Source organism: Parasteatoda tepidariorum, chromosome 2 (genome assembly GCF_982258835.1).
Source record: "Parasteatoda tepidariorum strain Cologne lab strain chromosome 2, Ptep-v5.0, whole genome shotgun sequence".
Classification (NCBI taxonomy): Eukaryota; Metazoa; Arthropoda; class Arachnida; order Araneae; family Theridiidae; genus Parasteatoda; species Parasteatoda tepidariorum.
The window spans coordinates 9,145,864-9,164,379 of NC_141756.1; the positions used below are offsets into that span (position 1 = coordinate 9,145,864).

The following is an 18,516-nucleotide window of genomic DNA, read 5'->3' on the forward strand; positions in this document are numbered from 1 at the left end:
TTCCTTTTCAATAGCAGATGATAAGTGAAACCTTTATTTCTAATTATTATAAATTTTTATTCAAAAGATTAAAAGTTCTGTCAAAAAGGTATTGTTTGTTTATTGAACCATTTATAGTATGAAGAGTAATAAAAATGACCTTTATTATCATGTTCTACGTTTACTCACTATTTATTCATTTAAATAAGGATATATTAAACTGTGGCATGATGTACAATTCCTTTTTTAAGCATTTCATTATGTTTGAAATTATGCTCATTTTTGTTTTAATTTGATAGTATTTTAGCATTAAAATTTTAAGTAATAGTTGTCATAAGTAAAAAATTTGATGTGCAGTACATAATTCATTGGGCATTGGCATAATAAATTACACCAAAAAAATGTAAATAAAATAGTTTTTAATGAAGGTTAAATTTTATCTGAAGTGAAACAATTATCTGAACTTTCAAATGTTTATATTTCAATAGTTTCTTGATTGAAAGTGTGATTAATTAGCTAATATTCTTTAAATAATTGCATTTATGTTATAATTTTTATTATTTTAGGTTCTAATATGGATCTCATTGTTGAAGAACACTTTTATGAAGGTTCTGAGCATTCTATTAAATATAAGAGATTTGCTTGTATGTATTGTTCATATACATCTACCGTTAAAGGCAATCTGAAAAAACATTTGCACATTCACACGGGTGCTCGTCCTTACAAATGTGGAATTTGCGGTAAAGATTTCCGTCAACTGAACCACCTTAAGTCCCATCAGATCACTGTACATCCACGAAATATGATCTAGGTAGATTTTTCTTAGAATGAAATTTAATTTGTGTTTATATTAATGTTGTTGGCTTATTTCTTAAGTCTTTGTCTTGATAAATCTTTCAGAATGGAAATTAGTTGTTGTGTATTAGTATAAAGTAGTTTTTCTTTTTATAAAGTTTTAGTCTAGGTAGATCTTTTAGAATGGAAATTAATTGTGTTGTGTATTAAAGCAATATTGATTTATTTATGTATTTGCAAAATCAGATGACTCTTGCTATCCCGGTTAAATTTGTTCTTTATTAAGGTGTGGTGCATAACCCTTGGTTTATTTTGTTTATGCTAACTTAGATTAGAGAGATAACGATTCATTATTTTTTAGAAAATAAACATTAATTTATAAGTCTATGCTTACTAAGCAAAATGTAAATCATAATTTTTGTAAATTTAACAATTCATCAATCAAAGTTAGCTGTTGATTCAGTAATTCTTTTTTTTCTCTCTCTCTCTTTTTTTTTGTTGTTGTTCTCAATGTTTGTTTTTTGTATGTTTTTAGTCTCTAATGTATCTTTTATTTCCAAATATACTTTCCACGTGTGTGTTTTTAACACTAAGTATATATTAAATTAGCTAATTTGTATAGTATATTATGACATTTATATTTTACAAAAACGCAATGCTTCTGTGTACTGCATTATTTAAAAAATATTTTTCACGTTTCTCTTAGAATATTGAAATTTATTTCTAGGTTTTAAAGTCATGGACGAAATTCCAATAATTCAAGAAGTAAAATCTGTGACTAAAGGAAGAAAACTAATAAATACATAAAACACAATAAGAGGATATACTGGTGGATCAATAAAATTTTTTGCCAAGATCACTTGTAATGCATGCTTAAAATTAGATGATTTGAGCAATAATTTACGTGTGCATACTGAAAATCACCCATTGAAATGCAGATTCTGTGAGAAGTATTTTCGCCAAATTCAAATTTCTCACCCATACAGCCATAAAAAAACACATGCATTCGTTAAACTTCTCACCTTTACAGCCAAGATAACAATTGCATTTTTCTGGAAGATAATATTAATCTCAATTATAAATGATATGGATCAGCTTAAAAACTATAAAAGTATTTTTCCTTATTTTATTAATGTTTGTCTAGGAATATTCTTTCTTTTAGGCTTGCTTTGGAATAAAAATAAATGAAAACTCCTGTTTTTTTCTCCTTGTACTAAAAGGGAGATGTTTAATGGTAAAAAATCATCTAGTATCTACTCGTACTAGAGATGATCATTCTATTTGTGAAAACCTATAGGGAGAAATATTCTTTTAATAGTAGATAACTAAATTTAAATTAAATCATCTCGTAGATTAAAAATTAAAAAGTACTTTTTTATTTTTATTATGTTTTAATTTATGTCAATTAATACAGCTTAACACAAAATACTCTTAAATTTTTATTTACATACATATAACTAACAAAATTAATATTCACAATCTTTGAAATCGGTAAAGTGTTAAGCTAACATGAACTTTTATAAAATCAGTATGAATATTATGATAATCATAGTTTTTGTGACAGCATAAACAATTAAAAAGATATAATTTAAATTGTTGAATGATATATTTCATTAATAAATGAACAATTTTATGCATATCATATTTCAATTGAAATAAAATGCAAGTATTGCATTTGAATTGTTTATGTGTGAAATGTTGCCTTGAGAGTTCAATATAGGTTGCAGTGACTTTTTGCCTTGATATTTTTCATTGCCTTGATATTTTTCATTGTTTGTAACAAGCACTTTCTATTTTACGAGAAAATCAAGTTAGAAAATATAAAATTTTATTCTCTAATTAAGTATTATGTTGTTTTTAATAGCATAAACGGAAGGATATTGAAGTTTGCTGATTTGAAATATGGAAAAAACATGCTGTGTGAATACCTAATTTGATCATAACACAGTTTCGAAAAAGTGTCGAGAGTAATATGTTCATATTTGGTATTTTAAACTACGTGGAAGAAATGTTTTAAACTACACTTATTCCAATAATTTAGTTTTTCTATTCTAATGCCATGTGATAAATTTTATACAAAATATTGCATATTTTAATGTTTAAAAATTCTGTTTTATAATAAATATTGCAATAGTATAAATTGCTGCAAAATCTTGTCTCGGTCTTTTTTAGATAATGTGTCTTTAAAAAGAATAACTTTGCAATCTTTAAAAAGAAGAAACTTGCATTTAATTATAGGGCTGTAACTTTTAATTATTTCATTGAAACAAAAATGAACTCTTTAAAATATAATAGTCTATATTCAAACAAAATAAAGAAAATAGAACATTAGTTACTATGTTTCATGTCTGTACTGCTATAAGCTCAGAAATTTCTATTTCATTCATAACAATTATTTCATATCTTTGGGGAAAATTTAATTTTTGTTCCATAGAACCGGAAGAATAATTTTTTTGTGTAAAGATATTTCCTCTTGATTTTTTATAATACCCCACTTTCAATTTATATAACTTAATTTGAAAATACCCCATATTTTCTTCATATTTTCCTTTAATTTTTTAAAGAATTTCCCTGTTTCATTTTTAGAATATTTCATTGAGCAAATTATTGTATTAAATGAATAAAAAGATTTGGAAAAAAAAGTTAGTTGTAGACTGAAAAAAAAAATCAATGTACTTATGCATAAAAATATTTATGGTATATTATAATTTGAGTTTTGTTATCCAATCTAAAACTAAAATAAATGTAAATATATTAAATTTAAAAATAAAGGATTGCTTTATTTTACACTTAAAAATTTGAATATTTTAACTAACTTTCTATTATTAATAAATGTTAAATTTATAATCTGAATGAAACATGCAACAGATTGTTCTTCTTCCTAAATAACATTGTACATTTAAATTAAATCACTATAGGCATAAAATTGTTTAACATATTCTTTTCAGATGTCTTTTCAGGTGATGTTTTCAATAATTGTTTTAGTTCATGAAAATATAATTGAATTTATCAATGTTTAATGTAATTTAAAAAGAAAATCATGTTTTTTTTTTGTTTATGTTGAACACTGAAATTTATTTCTAGGAATCGAAGTGAACGTATTTGTTCAAGAATTTGATTTTGGAAAGCAAGGAAAGCCAGTAAAATATAAAAAGTTCTCTTGTTCTGTTTGTTCTTACACTTCTTTCCAAATGGGTGATTTAAAGAAACACATACGTATACATACTGGAGATCGCCCATTTGTTTGTAACATTTGTGGTAGATCATTTCGTCAAATTTCTCACCTACGTAGTCATGAGTACAAAGTACACCCTTCTCTAGCGAAAACTTCTTTGTAATGAACCATGTCTAAAAATTTTACAAAGTAACTTACAAAAAAAAAAGAACTCAAGCCTCAACCGGTCTGTATATGTTTACTGTTTATGTGATCTGGTCTGTATATGAGAAATTATATGTTTGCGAGACTTGTAAATAATGAGTTGCACCCCAACACTTTGTATGTTATGAACATGCTTTAAAAGAGTCTTATTAAATGTTTAAACACTTACCACAGCCATCTTGTTTCTTAATAAATAGAGTTGAGTTCTTTATTTTAAAAACTCTGGTTCAATATTAATAGGAAATGAATTAGTTTTACTTAATATTGTTTTAGCTTAATGTCAACTACCATTGTGCTGATTTTTTTAACAGTATATTAAATTGTATGGACATTCCATGATAGAACTTTGTAATTTAGGATTAACTATATATATAAAATTCGTTTTTACAAGTACATGCTTCATCTCATATTTAGACTGCTGTCTCATAATGCTTAAGAAAGGGAAAAACCTTTAAAATTAGATTTCATATTTATGTAGTAAATTTTTAAAAAAAATTTACAAAATTATTTTCTTTAATTTCTTCTTCCTTTCGCATTTTTTTCTGACGATTTTCTGATTTTAACATTTAAAAAAGAAACAGAATTAGAAATTGGTACTCCAATTTAAATTTGGATTTTTATTTGTATAGTGCAGTATTGATTAACTCAACAATGAACTCTTGAGTTTATAGTTAAATACAAGGCATGATGTTTAAAATCAAGTGTAATTAATTGCTTTAATATATTACCATATTTAATAATTTTTGGAAATATATTTATTTATGAAAATTTTTGTTTTTCACAAATGAAGAAAATCTGGTTCTTTTAATTCTTTCTTATCTGTGTAGATGTCAGTAAAATGGGTTTGAATAAACGAAAATTCTATTTCATAACTTAAAAAGAAAATTTTAGTTTTAGGCAGTAATCAATGGAATTTTTTCGACTTATATATATATTCGTTTCTACATTTTTACACTTTTAAGTAATGAATTATGGTTATTTTATAGTATTGTCGTAATGATTGTATAATAATGTTCTAAATTAATATTAAGAATTAATTTTCTAGGATATTTTGTTATTATTTTTTTTTAATTGTGCAGTATATATATCCATTTGGAAATGAAATATTGCTCTTGATTTTTGATACAATTATGCTATTACGTAATGTCTGAAGAGAGGTGATTTAAAATTAAAATAAATTATTCATGTTTAGAAATAAATAAGTAATCCTATGTATGTAAAGTTTTATTTTATATTGTTTATTATGCTTGAATATATAAATTTGTTTTCCTTGAAGTATTTTAATTCATATCTGAATTTCAATTATTTTTCTTTCTTGATAAAATTTTGGATCCTGTGGTGATTTCAGCTACTACAGATTTTTATATAAATGGTGTATACAAAAAAACTTTAAAAGTCAACTTCATAATCTTTTTGGTATCATACAAATATTACTAAACTGATTGATGGGGAAAGAGGTTTGTGAATTGCTTATTTTTGCTTACAGCAGGGAAGAAGGGGTGCAAGCAATGCTAATGTAAAAAATAAAATGTTCTTAAAAAATTGCAATAAAAAATAAATTATGCATGAAAACGATTTCAAATTTGGATTGAAAGTTTAAGAAGAGAAAGGAAAAATTGGAAAAAATATTTCTCTGAATAGTTTCAGATAGCTATGATTTTGATCATAAAAGAATATTCTACTCAAATTTTTTTTCATAAAAAATAATTGAAATGTGCATTTTTATCTTATGCAAAGTTACAACTTTGATTTGAATTTATTCCTAAAATTAGATAACTATAGTGGAAGTCAAAGTTAAGGTAAAAACCAGAATGGTAATGTTAAGCTGTAACGTTATTTAAATTTTAAAAAAATGAGTGGCCACCAGATGGCAGCAATTATGATGTCAAGAAAGAGATGATTTTGGTAACAGAGAGAAGTGTGCGTACCGAGTGAGATGTAGAAGGAGATCACATTTTAATATCTAAGTATCATTAAATATTATGCATGTTTTAGTTTATCAAACTCTTACTTCCTCACCCGAGCTACTCAACACCTGATATAAGGGGATAGCCAACAATTAGGGTCTGTTGCAACTTAAACATGGGTCGAGTCCAATAATGCGAAAAATATGTTTACGCAAAATTTGGACGGATGTAATTGATGTCTCATCAATTTAGGACATGTTTAAACTCTTCGAAATACTAGTTATCTTGAATTCTTATAATTTTTCCCCTCTTAGGTTCTGTTCTTGAAAACTCCATTTATGAGGTAATTTTTAAAGAAAATAAGTATCATAACTGTCCGTTTTGTTCCTATGCCACTAGAAGAATTCAAGATGCAAAAAACCACCTGTGCATTCATACTGGAGAGAGACCGTATCACTGTAAGACGTGTGGGAAGACTTTTATTCAGAAGCAACATCTTCACTCCCATCAAATCAGACGTGCATGTGGACCCACTTATAAAAAATACAAAGATTTACCATTTAAAAAGGGAAAGCGATAAATTTCTTAAAAACAAATTTGTTCTTCTGGATTGATGTCAAGTTTAATATAGACATGCCAACTGATGTAGATTTGTCATAAATTGTTGGGATATTACTTATGATTTTGTGAAAGTGGAAAAACTTTCAGCATCAGTTTTTGTAATTATTAACTAAATATGATTAACTTTTTTTACCTTTAAAACTTAAATTTGAAACTGTAATACGATTCTAAAATTTATAATAAAATTTCTTGAAATGTTTAGTCGTTAAATTTTGATAAAGTTTCTGGTGCATCCGTTTATTCCAAAAAAAATAAATTATATGTTTAACTTTATGTGTAAACTTGAATTGTTTATATATTTTTTAATGAATTATATTGTAATTAAAAATTATTGCAAATTTTGAATATTTTTACCTGGAGCAACAGGATTATTTTGATGTTCGAGAAAGGAATAAATAATTGTAAAAAAGTAGCTGAATGACAGCTCGAAGATTTACAGAATGTAGACAAAGAGATGAAGTCAAGAAAAACTATTAACTCAAAGAAAAAATCATGAAAGCTAAAAAATTTCTAAATCGAAGACTTCCGAAGCATTATTAGTTTGAGTTCTTACTGTTGCATTAAAAGCAATATAAATGCCTAATTCCTTAATTTCTTTTGTGTTATTTTTTAATGTACATTTCTTTCCAACTTAAGAACTGATACTTGATTTTCAGTTACTCGTTTTTTCTATTTTAAAAACAAACTTATTTTTTCCTCTTAAAGTTAAACTTATTTACTTATTACATAATTTAATTTAAAAACAACGAGCAATTTCCCTTGTTTAGAATGCAATCCGAATCGGTGAAGTAGTTGAGTTTGTTTTGGTACTTAAAGAGTTGTGACAATTCACTCATTTTCAAACTAAACTTAGATGAGAGAGATATTCTCTCTTCCTCTTTTTTTTCTTTTTGCGAACAAAGAATTCAGTATTAAATATTTTTTATGAACTTTTATTTGTGTTAGAAAATATTACTATATTTTGTATTGGGAAATATTACTGTATTTGTATTGGGATTAAACTTTTCGTTATATTGAAATTCCTATGACGTATGCTTTGAGTAACTAAGAGTCTGAATGGTGCCTTCACACCTGCTAGTCAAACCAGATCCTGTATTAACGTTTCCTAATTTTCTAAAAAGGATTAACCAAATGTTATCGGCTATAGTTTTGTTTTTCTTGCAGAATTTTTTGAAGTATTGATTGAAGAATTCGTTTTAAATTAAGAATTTTTATGTCCTGTGGAAACTATGTTGTGAATTCTTTGAAATGTGTGCAGTCAAATGATTGTTTAAATTTAAGAGGTAAAGCAAGCTGCGCTAGGTATTAGCCCATTCTTTTTGACACTAATTACAACTATGATTCTTAATCTTTATTTGTTTTTTTGTTTTTTTTTTGGAAAAAAATTATGCGTTTTAAATGTCAATTATAATTTCACATTTTAATGTCATTTCTTAAAAATTCATCATTATTAAAGAAAAGTAGTCTCACAACTGTAAAAGTATCATGACAGATTGGTATCGGTATAGTAAGAATATTTTGTGTGTGGTTTTAATTGCTTTGTAGCCGATTCAGGTTTGAGGAATCATCTTGTAATATTTTAATTTCTTTCATCACATGGCGTTTCTGTATTCTGCATGGATATTTATCTACTTTAAATGAAGTTACATTTCTATCAATTAATTGAATTATTTGCAATTGATGTCCCCTATGATGACCTATTTCTGTTTAATTACTGAGAAGTGTAATTATGTTCCACTATTATTTTTAATTACACACGCCATAAATGTTAAATTTGAAATTTAGTCTGAGGGGGCAGAACAGTGTTTTATGTACTGTTATGTTTGCAGTCTTAAAATAAAATATTCTTGTTGTAATATTGTATTGAATAGGATGGCAGGGTTCACCAAGGTGGGCCCAGCCCAGAAAAACAAACAGATTTTTTCAGATCGGGCCCACCCATCTTTGTACCAAGTGTTTTTTTTTTTTTTCATATTTAATCATTTCCAATAAAAAATTTTTTGCAGTTATCGAATAAAATTGCTCATTGCAATTATGAACTTATTGTTTGATAAATTTAACTTTGAAACTTTTTATTCAGAATTATAAAAAGTTAAACATTTAAAAAATCTAATTTTTTTGTTGCAATTATATGAACTGCATATGTGATAAAAATCAGGTACATGATTAAGAAAAATACTAAATTATAATACATTATTTATTTATGAAGACGCCCGATGGCTGAGCGGTAGCGATTCGCGCTGTCGTGCCACAGGTCTCTGGTTTGATCCTCGGGCCGGGCAAGGTTGACTCAGCCTTTCAACCCTTCAGTGGGTCGATAAATGAGTGCCAAGCATGCTTGGGAACTAAACACTGGGGGTTCCGCGTTCGGCTGACCACCTGACCGGAACATCTGCTCCTGCACCCCAGAGCCCAAAGTCAAGAAAACTGAGATGGGCACATAAGGCCTAGCTCTCTATGGGCTGTCGCGCCTCTGAGTTTAGTTTTATTTATTTATAAAACAAATTTTTTGTAATAAACCATTACACTAATCTAAATTTATTGTTACAGAATCTTTTTAAATTCTTAACCCTTCGGGGTTTGTTAAAATACATACACATATATATTATAAATATCCAATATTTAAAAAAAGAATTTTATATATTTTTAGACAAAGAATGCAGAAGCAAACTTTTTAGTTTGACAAGAAATTTCCCTTTTTATTTTAAGATTTGCATTATAGATTGTACATGCTTCCCTCTCTTGTGTTTTTATTTTTAAATTTATGTTTAAAGATGAAGTTAAAGTTTTGAACTCATAATTTAGCAGAATACCATAATTTAGGATATCAGTTGAAAGCCAATACATATCATATTGCTCAATCATTCACCATTTCTTTTATGACAAATGAACTAGAAAGAATATTTTCTAATTTTTGATTAGTTCAGTTCAAACTTTGAAATCACTTAGGAGCAGAAAATCTGTTGTTAAGTTTATCTATTTTAATCAAAAGAAATAAAGACTTTCTGACATTTTTAATCTTTAGTTTAGTGAAATTGTCAAGACATTTGAGATTAAGTTCATATTTTATCTCTTAATGAAATTAATGATTAAATTAATAATCTCGTTAATGGGATTAATGATTAAGGAAGATTAAATTATATAGTATCATATAATGAAATTTTTTGTAATGGAATGTGAATACATTTTGTAGATCCTGGTTGTTCGTGATATAGTTGGTCATTCATCATTTTAAATTTAATGAATATTTCTGCATGATTAATAAAATCTTAAATTATATACTTTTAATGCTTAGAATTAGAATATTTGAAATTTATAATTTCCTTAATTCATTTTAAATACAAAAAGTATAATAACGATAAAAGATGATAATTTTTTGTACATTGTAAGACATATAAAAAGTTCAATCATTGAAATATGCAAATGAACATACCATGTGCTACGAAAAGATATGTACATTTCATTTCATGAATGTATGTTTATAATTTGAAACATATGATGTAACATATTATGCTTCACATTTTACAAATAATCACAGTAACTTGATCATTATGCCATTCATTACACATTAAGAAGGCAGAAAAGCTACTGGCAGAATTATAAATTCTCATAATCGTTTTCTTTATTATTCTTTTTGGGAATGATCAAGTTATATTTTTTCAGTATATACTATATTTTATTCTTATATTTACTGTATATAAGTATGCATATAGAATATATTAAGCAAAAACCTACTTATCTCCAGACTAAATTAGATTTTTACATGAAAAAACCAACCTGCTGGTTTTACGCATTAAAACTCAGGGTGAATCCTGGTGGCAGGTCTTTATTAGCCTGCAGTTCAGTCATCTGTTACCTGATAAAACGCTGGTAAAATTAGATTTTTTTTTTCTAAAATAATTTTTTAATTTCATTGCATACATTTTAAAAAGTAATGTTTTGTGTTTGTGTTTTTATTATTTTATTTTTTTAATTTACCTTATATTTTTCTTTTTACCTTGTATTTTGATCAACAACTATCAAGCATTGTGCATTAATAAAAAATCTAATGTGGCATACCTATTATAGAAAAGCATATAACTTATGTTTAATTGTCATAATTGTGTTAATTTTTAATGATTATATTTGTTTAAAATCTCAATCTATTAATAATGTAAACTTCAATTCTATCTATTTCAAGATCTAACTTTTATTTGACTTCGCCATTACACAAAAGTAATAAAAGTTTGCACTTCAGTCTTCAGTCTCTTACTCTTCAGTAAACATAAATGGGTTTCATCCTTACATAGTATTTAGCTTAAAAATATTTGAACTCTTGTAAGATAAAACATTGCACGTTTTTCATTAATGAAGAAAAGTAAACAGCTTTTTATTTTAATTTTATCATATTCCATTTTCCTTTTTCTTCAAATTTTTCTCTTATTGCTACCTATTGTTTAAAATGAGCCCTATTTATCTTGTTTATCATGTGTAATAAAACTACTAAAACTTTTTTTCATGCGTTATTTTCAGAACATTTAAGAATTATTTTTATCTTTTCTACTTATTCTTAAGCTTTTCTTTCTTTCTTAGTGTAAACATTAAAATTTTATTTCTAGATGGTGATGACTTTTTTGTGATTTCTGGACAAGAATTAACAGATGATCAACTGAGGAAAAAATTCATAAAACTTTATAAATGTGTGTATTGTTCATTCTCTGGAAGCTCTATGTATAGTTTGAAAGAACATATTCGTGTGCACACAGGTGAAAGGCCTTTCTCTTGCAAAGTTTGTGGAAGAGCTTTTAAGCGAAATTATCATTGCAAAATGCATGAATTGACTCACATGGCATAAGTTGGTGTTTGCAATTATTTTTTGAAAGCAAGATGTTTTCAGTACTTGTTATATAGTTACAATATATTTACATTCATTTATTCACATCTCTGTAAATTTATCACCTATTCACTTGTTACATAAAAGTTTAATTTCATTTCGTATGTATCTAATCTTAATTATCAATGTACTTGGGTGCATTTTAGAATTTATGTGTATTAAGAGAGATTACTTGCTAAAATGACATTTATTGCACACTTTTGGAAGTAATGTAATGTATTTCATCATTAAATGCTTTTGCAATATAACGTGCTTATATATGTGATCTTAACAAGCATTTCCCAGACACAAAATATGCTTTTATTGTTAGACTGGCTCTAAATATAACAATCATAATTCAATCATTTTATTAAGTTTGTTTTTCTCTTAAATACAAAAAGTTTATTATTTCAAATTATATGAAGTATCAGAAAAATATTGTAAAGGCTATGGCGCCACTGGAAAGCAAGATAAAGCACACTCCTCTGCCTCAAAAATAGGCTTATAGTCTTGACAAATGCGATATGACAACAACAGCATTGTAAAGCCAAATAATAATTGTAAATAATTAAACTATGAAGATTTTTATTATTAAATATGTCAATTTTAGCCAACAGTTTCCAACCTCTTTTTTTTCTGTACTATTTAAAAGACCTTAAAATCCACTTTTGTTATAATCTTTTTAAAAGATGCTTAAAAAGCAGCTGTTCCAATACTACTTAAAGGAAGATGTGTTGCAATTAATTTATTTTTACTGAAAATGTGGGGGTTTGTTTAGTTCTTATGCAAATTTCCCTTTAATGAAATTCAGAAATTGTTAGATTTGAAAATCCATTGTCAGCATAAGGGAAGTTTGCAATTTTCTAACTTTTGGTGTTTGGAGAGAAGATTTAAAAAAAAAAATGTTTGTATAATTTTATATAAGGTGTATATATATACAAATATTTATAAATTTTTGGGTTTACGACTACCTATGTTCAACTCTGTAGTCTTGTAATTTTGAACCCAATCCAGAAGACAAGAGATCTCATGGATCAAGTATTGGGAGAAATTTGCCTTTGTGGAGAACTTTTTGATCGAATTAACCAGCATTTGCATTACTTGGAAAGGAAAACCACAAAAGCCTCTCACGGTTAGGCTGACAGCAAGGGGACTCTAACCCATGATCCGTCTACCAAAGAGGATATTTTACGTCGGCACTTTGGGTGATGCCAGCCAGATGTGGAATTTATATCGACCAGCCATCGCTGGGATTCTAACTCTGTTCACCTCATTTGAAGGCAAAGGCTCTATCCCCTGAGCCATCACAGCTCATATACAGTCGGACTTCTATTTAACGAACTTCCATTTCGCGAATTTCTCTATTTTGAGAATTTTTTTGAGGAACCAAAATCATTTTGGAAATTTTATCGTGAATTACTCAATTGTAAAATAACTACCAAATAGCGAAGTGAATTTCTATTTAACGAACTTTTCTTTGAGATCCACTTTCCCTATTTCCCACTTCCCTATTTACCTTCCACTTCCCCTATTTAAAATTACTTTGCTGTTATAATTTTATACAGCAAATAAATACAGTCAAAATTTTATGCATAAATTTAGCTGTTTTTTAGTTGAAAATGTAAGTAGCATGATAGTGTAACACTGGATAATGTTTTGCTCTATTCTTGCTCTCCATGTAGATTTCTTTTATGGCTAAGATTTATAAAATGAATAGTAGATACTAGCTTACAAGATAAAGATGTATCAATTGCTTTTTTAAATATGTCTAAAAGGTGATTTCCTATTTAACAAATTTTCCACATTACAAACTTATTATCGGGATTTAACAACTTCATTAAATGAAAGTTTGACTATATATATATATATATGTATGTATATATATATATATATATATATATATATATATATATATATATATATATATATGTATATATGTATATATATATATATATATATATATATATATATATATATATATATATATATATATATATATATATATATATATATATATGGAAAACTGCTCAGCAGCTAAATTTTTATATAATACTTAGTATCTGGAGATTAAAATGTAATGGTTATAAAGATTAAACTGCTTCTCCTAAATATTTTTAGATCTTTGTTTTCAATAGTGCTTCTCCAAAAAGCATAACTAGTCAATGAATAGTTTAGCATAGTCCATAGCAATGATTCAGTCCATTTCTCCAAGAAATTTATTTAGCAGTTCCTCTTTCAAAAATCATAAATTTCCTTTTTGTACTTCCAGAGAGCTTGTGCACAAGTGGTGTTCATTCCATTAGTTAGAAATGCTCAGCCTGTTTATCAATGGATTTGAAAAAATATTCATTGTTCAAATAAAAGTATATAAAGAGCTTGTATTATTCATTTGAAAAATAAATGTTAAACTAGTTTAAATTGAAAACATTTTGTAAGAAACTAATTAAAATTAAATAAATAATTATATTGTTTGGAACGTGTGTAATGTCAATTAAGAATTGCACTTTTAATAAGAATTGTTAGTAAATAATGCGAACCTCAATTGTTTCTAATAAAAGTTCTCATGTTTATTAAATAGGTTTTTTTAAAGTATCTTCTGATTTTTCATAGTATCTGTTGATATCGTCATTACTTTTGATATAAAAACTACTTTTCCACCTTTTAAGATACAAGCCTAATGGTTTGAAAAATAGGATAACCTATTAATATTAACTTTCGATACAGTTATACTATCATATCACTTTTCTAATAAATGCCCATGTTCTCTGCTGTAAATGTTTCCTTTTTGCAGATTACAGCCAAGTATTTGTAATGGTTTATATAAAAAATAATGAAATGCTAGTTTTGCTGGTTCGGAAATTATAGCTATTATACTATGTTATTTTTAATCCTAATACTTATCTGCTCGGTGTGTAAACAATCTATTTTGTTAATTTTCAATTGAAAATGAGTATCTAAACAAACTAAATTATATTTTCAGGTAAATGTAACTTCAAAATACATCAATGTACTTACTGCCCTTATTCAACTGTTCAAATTGGGCATTTTAATCAGCATATTAGAGTTCACACTGGAGAACGCCCGTTCACTTGTGAGACGTGTGGAATGTGTTTTAAACGTAAAGAACATTGGCGAAATCACCAGGTTAGAGTTCATACTGGAGAGCACATTTTTACTTGTAACACGTGTGGGAAATCCTTTAAGCGTAAAGGACATTGGCAAAATCACCAAATGACTCACTTGAACACATGAAAATTTTATGAAAGGCATTTTTTGTAAGATTTATAATTATTAATTTTATTTCAACCCCCATTTCCTTGTTCTTATTTCCATGTTGTAATTATTAATTTTATTGTGTGAAAAGCTTTTTTTGTGCGTATTGAGTAACAATAAAAGTTTTTGAGGAGGGAGAACATACTAAAAATTTCCGCCAGCAACATATTTTTTTAAAATAAAATGATTAAGTTGTAAAGAGTATGTTGTTCACATACCTTTTATTTCATAAACTAAATTGAAACTTAACTGCTTATTTGTAAATAAATTATAATAACAGAATTAAATGTTCCCTTAATTAAATTAGTGATTTTTTGTAATAATAAACTTTTTTTGTGTATTATTTATCATATTCATTTTATTGCTTCTTGTCACAGTTTTTATTGATTCAATATAAATGAATTACTTGTTGAAATAGATACAAATGTGTTACTTTTTAAAATGAAGTACATATTATCACTTGACATTTCAAATTATCTTTTTACTCATATATTTTTTAAAAAGAATTCCTTGGGATTCAGCAACTTTCTGTCTTGTGGTAATAACTGGTTATGCAATTTATTAAATATAATATGTCTTCAAGTTATCCTTTTGAAAATGATTCTCCGTTGCCTATTTTTGTACAGAAATATTTTGAATGTTCAAAGAGAGTCATATATGTTAAAATAATATTTAGTAAGTTTTGAACATTTGTTCAATGTTTGTAGAGTATTTAAATTGGTTCTAATCCTTACATTAGTTATAATTTTTATAGATAAATGTCTTTTTTTTACAGATTTTCTAACGTTTTCACGCTATGATCAATATCCTGAAAGAATTGTTGGTCGACAGAAGAAAAAAATTGCCAAAGTTTATAATTGTGCAAACTGTTCGTACTCTAGCAAGTTATTGGGTAATCTTAAGCAGCACCTTTTAACTCACACAGGACAAAGACCATTTGAATGTAAACATTGTGGAAAACGTTTCAGACGAAAAGCACATTGTCAAACACATGAGATCACTCATTTATCTTTAAATCTAATTTGAGTGTTCACGCTCAATTCGATCAATTGTGTTCAAAAGAATGATAAAGTAGCAATTTTGTTCTTTTTTTTAATTGGTGTCTTTTTTGTCTAACTTTTTTTAAAATTAAATGGAATTTAAATTTTTTATTTTATTGTAAAAAAAAAGTCATGTTACATATGCACCATTTGCTTTAATAATTCATTTAAAAAATTTCTTTATCAGAGTTTGTCAAATTGATTTTTTAGTTATCTGTTTCGTACTAGAAGTTGAATTAAATGTAAAAAAAATAACTGATTTCAAAGTTAAGTATTAAATTGTATATCTGGCAGCGGTCACAAAACTGGATTCCCACTGGTCAAAAGAAATCTTTATTACATTTTTTTTCTTTTAAAACTATTGAATATCCTATCATAGAGTTAATAGTAACAGTAAGTAGTCATTGTGATTAAAGTTATTTAATTTTAAGATTTATTACTACTATTCCATTTGGCAATGGAAATTTTATAGCAGACCTTCACTTAGTGATTATTTTGTATCGCTATAAAATGTCTAATATTTAATGAAAACCTTGCTTTATGAGGAAGATTTGATTTCTGTAGCCGATTTTTTTTAGCCTTCATGACCCTCTTGGCTAACAACAAAAATTTTTTCATTTTTTTTGGTGGCAGTTAATTATTTTCACTTTTTTTATGCATAATCAGATGTTCAAATGTACATAATCAAACAAGGAACTTATATTCAACTGTTTTGTTTATTATAAACAATTGTATACAGTTAAATTAATTTGGGGAAAAAATTATTCTAGTATGTGTAGTGTGCAAAACAAAATCCAAAATTTAAATGGAATCTGTCAAGTAGATCTTGTTATTAATTGTATGATTGATAATTAAATGCGAAATTTATATTCAATTATATTGTTTATTGAAAATAGGTGTATGCAAAACAAAACCAAAAATTTAAATGGAATCAGTCAAATAGATCTTGTTATTATTGATATGATTGATAATTAAATGAGAAATTTATATTGTTTATTGAAAATAGGTGTATACAGTTCAACTAATTAGGTAAAGAATTAGTTAGGTATTTCTAGTATACATTGTGTACAGTGTGCAAGACAAAATTTAAAATTAAAACAGAATCAGTCAAATAGATCTTGGGGAATGCCAATATTTAGTCAATTTTTCTCAAATGTTTTATTTAGTCATTTTGCATAACATATATTAAAATTTAGTAAATGTTTGTGCAGCTTAAAATTCAAAAAGTTTTTGACCATTATTAAAATAAATAATGAATAAAACTAATTAATCATAAAAATATTTTTTATGCAGAATTATCTTTTGATGAACGAGTTTATAATTGTATGCAAAAGTTTTCTAATTTTCTTAAATAGTTCTAGAGATTTTGGTGAAATATGCAAAAAAGTGAAATCCCTTCAGAGACTGCAACTATCTGCTGCTCTCCTGCCTAAATTGTAACCATATTTTTTAGATTGTTGCTACCTTAAAGTATCATTTGCATAAATTTATTGTCACATTGATAGTCAAAAACATTTTAGTACATGAGAATTCAAATATTAAATCAAAAGTTATTAAGAATTTTTTTAATGTTCTACACATTATATATTTTACATACTTATTATCAGTTTGGTGCTTCTTTAAACTCCACTTTTATGGTTTCCCAAAGATTTAAGTGGGAAGAATACTCCCACCTCATTCTTCCCATTTAAGTGGCTGTCCATAATGCATGACATAAAGTAGTTTGAATCAGATCTTTTAAGCATAAAAATAACATTTTGAAACCTTGGAAATTATAAGATAACTATAATTAATAATTATTTTTATCATCTGTTAATTTTCTTTATTATAATTTTGTCATTTCTTTATAAATGTTGGTCGTTTTCTATTTGTTAATACTTTGATATCACATAATCCATTGTTCTATAGTTTTTATTTAATGTCAAAGAAAACCTTATTTTTTCTATGATTTTTATTTATTAACTATTTCGCCAATCTTGTCGACGTTTAGAGTATTTTAATGGTAATACTTATTTTTAGTTTTTAGATGGAGATTACACTGTTATGTTTTAACTGGATTTTGTTGTTATGTAGATTTGTTTTATTTATCATATCCCTTGTTGCAATGTTTGTTGTTATAAAATTTTAATTCATAAAATTATTTTTTAAAAAATGAAAGCAATGGCTAGGATGAAATGTAATAGCTTTCGGATGTATATTATTTTAAGAAATAAAGATATAAAAATTTCACACCCTTTTTCTTGTTTTTTATTAGTTAATTTATCGATTATATTTTTATATCTTATTGAGTTCGCAATATCAAAAATCCAATTAAAATTTTTATTATAAATTTTTTTTAAAATTTTGTCAAAAGTTAAAAAATATTTTTAATATTCCTTTTATACTTTTTGAAATGTACAGCAAATTACTTATGTTATAATTTATTTTCCAGTTATTGTTTTTCTGCTTCTTTTAAATTGTATCTTAAAACAGAGTGTGAAATTTCCACTGACCATTGATAACCAAATATTTAGAGCGAGCGAGAAAGTTATAGTTGGGAATTTGAGTTTGATTTCAGGGCTGTAATTGATAGTTGGTCTTACTGATATTTTAATTTTCTTATCTTGAACAACTTTGAATGATACATGGATGATAATCCAACTAACAATCCCTTAGTTTACTTTAATATTA

The 18,516-nt window shown here is 26.3% G+C and overlaps 1 protein-coding gene and 1 long non-coding RNA gene across 3 annotated transcripts; both read left to right on the forward strand.

The window, feature by feature from the left end:
- The first annotated feature begins 545 nt into the window (after positions 1-545).
- LOC122268928 (zinc finger and BTB domain-containing protein 8B) lies at positions 546-12,140 on the forward strand. Of its 2 annotated transcripts, none has more exons than XR_015431252.1 (3): positions 546-790; positions 1,502-10,551; positions 11,280-12,140. XR_015431252.1 is itself a non-coding variant. In XM_087156843.1 (3 exons), exons 2-3 carry the CDS (start codon positions 1,861-1,863, stop codon positions 4,110-4,112), a joined length of 279 nt encoding a protein of 92 aa, XP_087012969.1. In that variant the 5' UTR covers positions 546-790; positions 1,502-1,860; the 3' UTR covers positions 4,113-7,174. The 2 variants fall into 2 exon arrangements, 1 of the variants encoding a protein (XP_087012969.1); XM_087156843.1 differs by lacking the exon at positions 11,280-12,140 and having other exon boundaries at positions 1,502-1,885; positions 3,859-7,174.
- A 1,415-nt stretch (positions 12,141-13,555) lies between these two features.
- Positions 13,556-18,082, forward strand: LOC122268914 (uncharacterized). Its single transcript, XR_015431253.1, has 3 exons — positions 13,556-13,896; positions 14,514-14,677; positions 15,582-18,082. It is a non-coding gene; the product is annotated as an uncharacterized LOC122268914 (long non-coding RNA).
- The last annotated feature ends 434 nt before the right edge of the window (positions 18,083-18,516 follow it).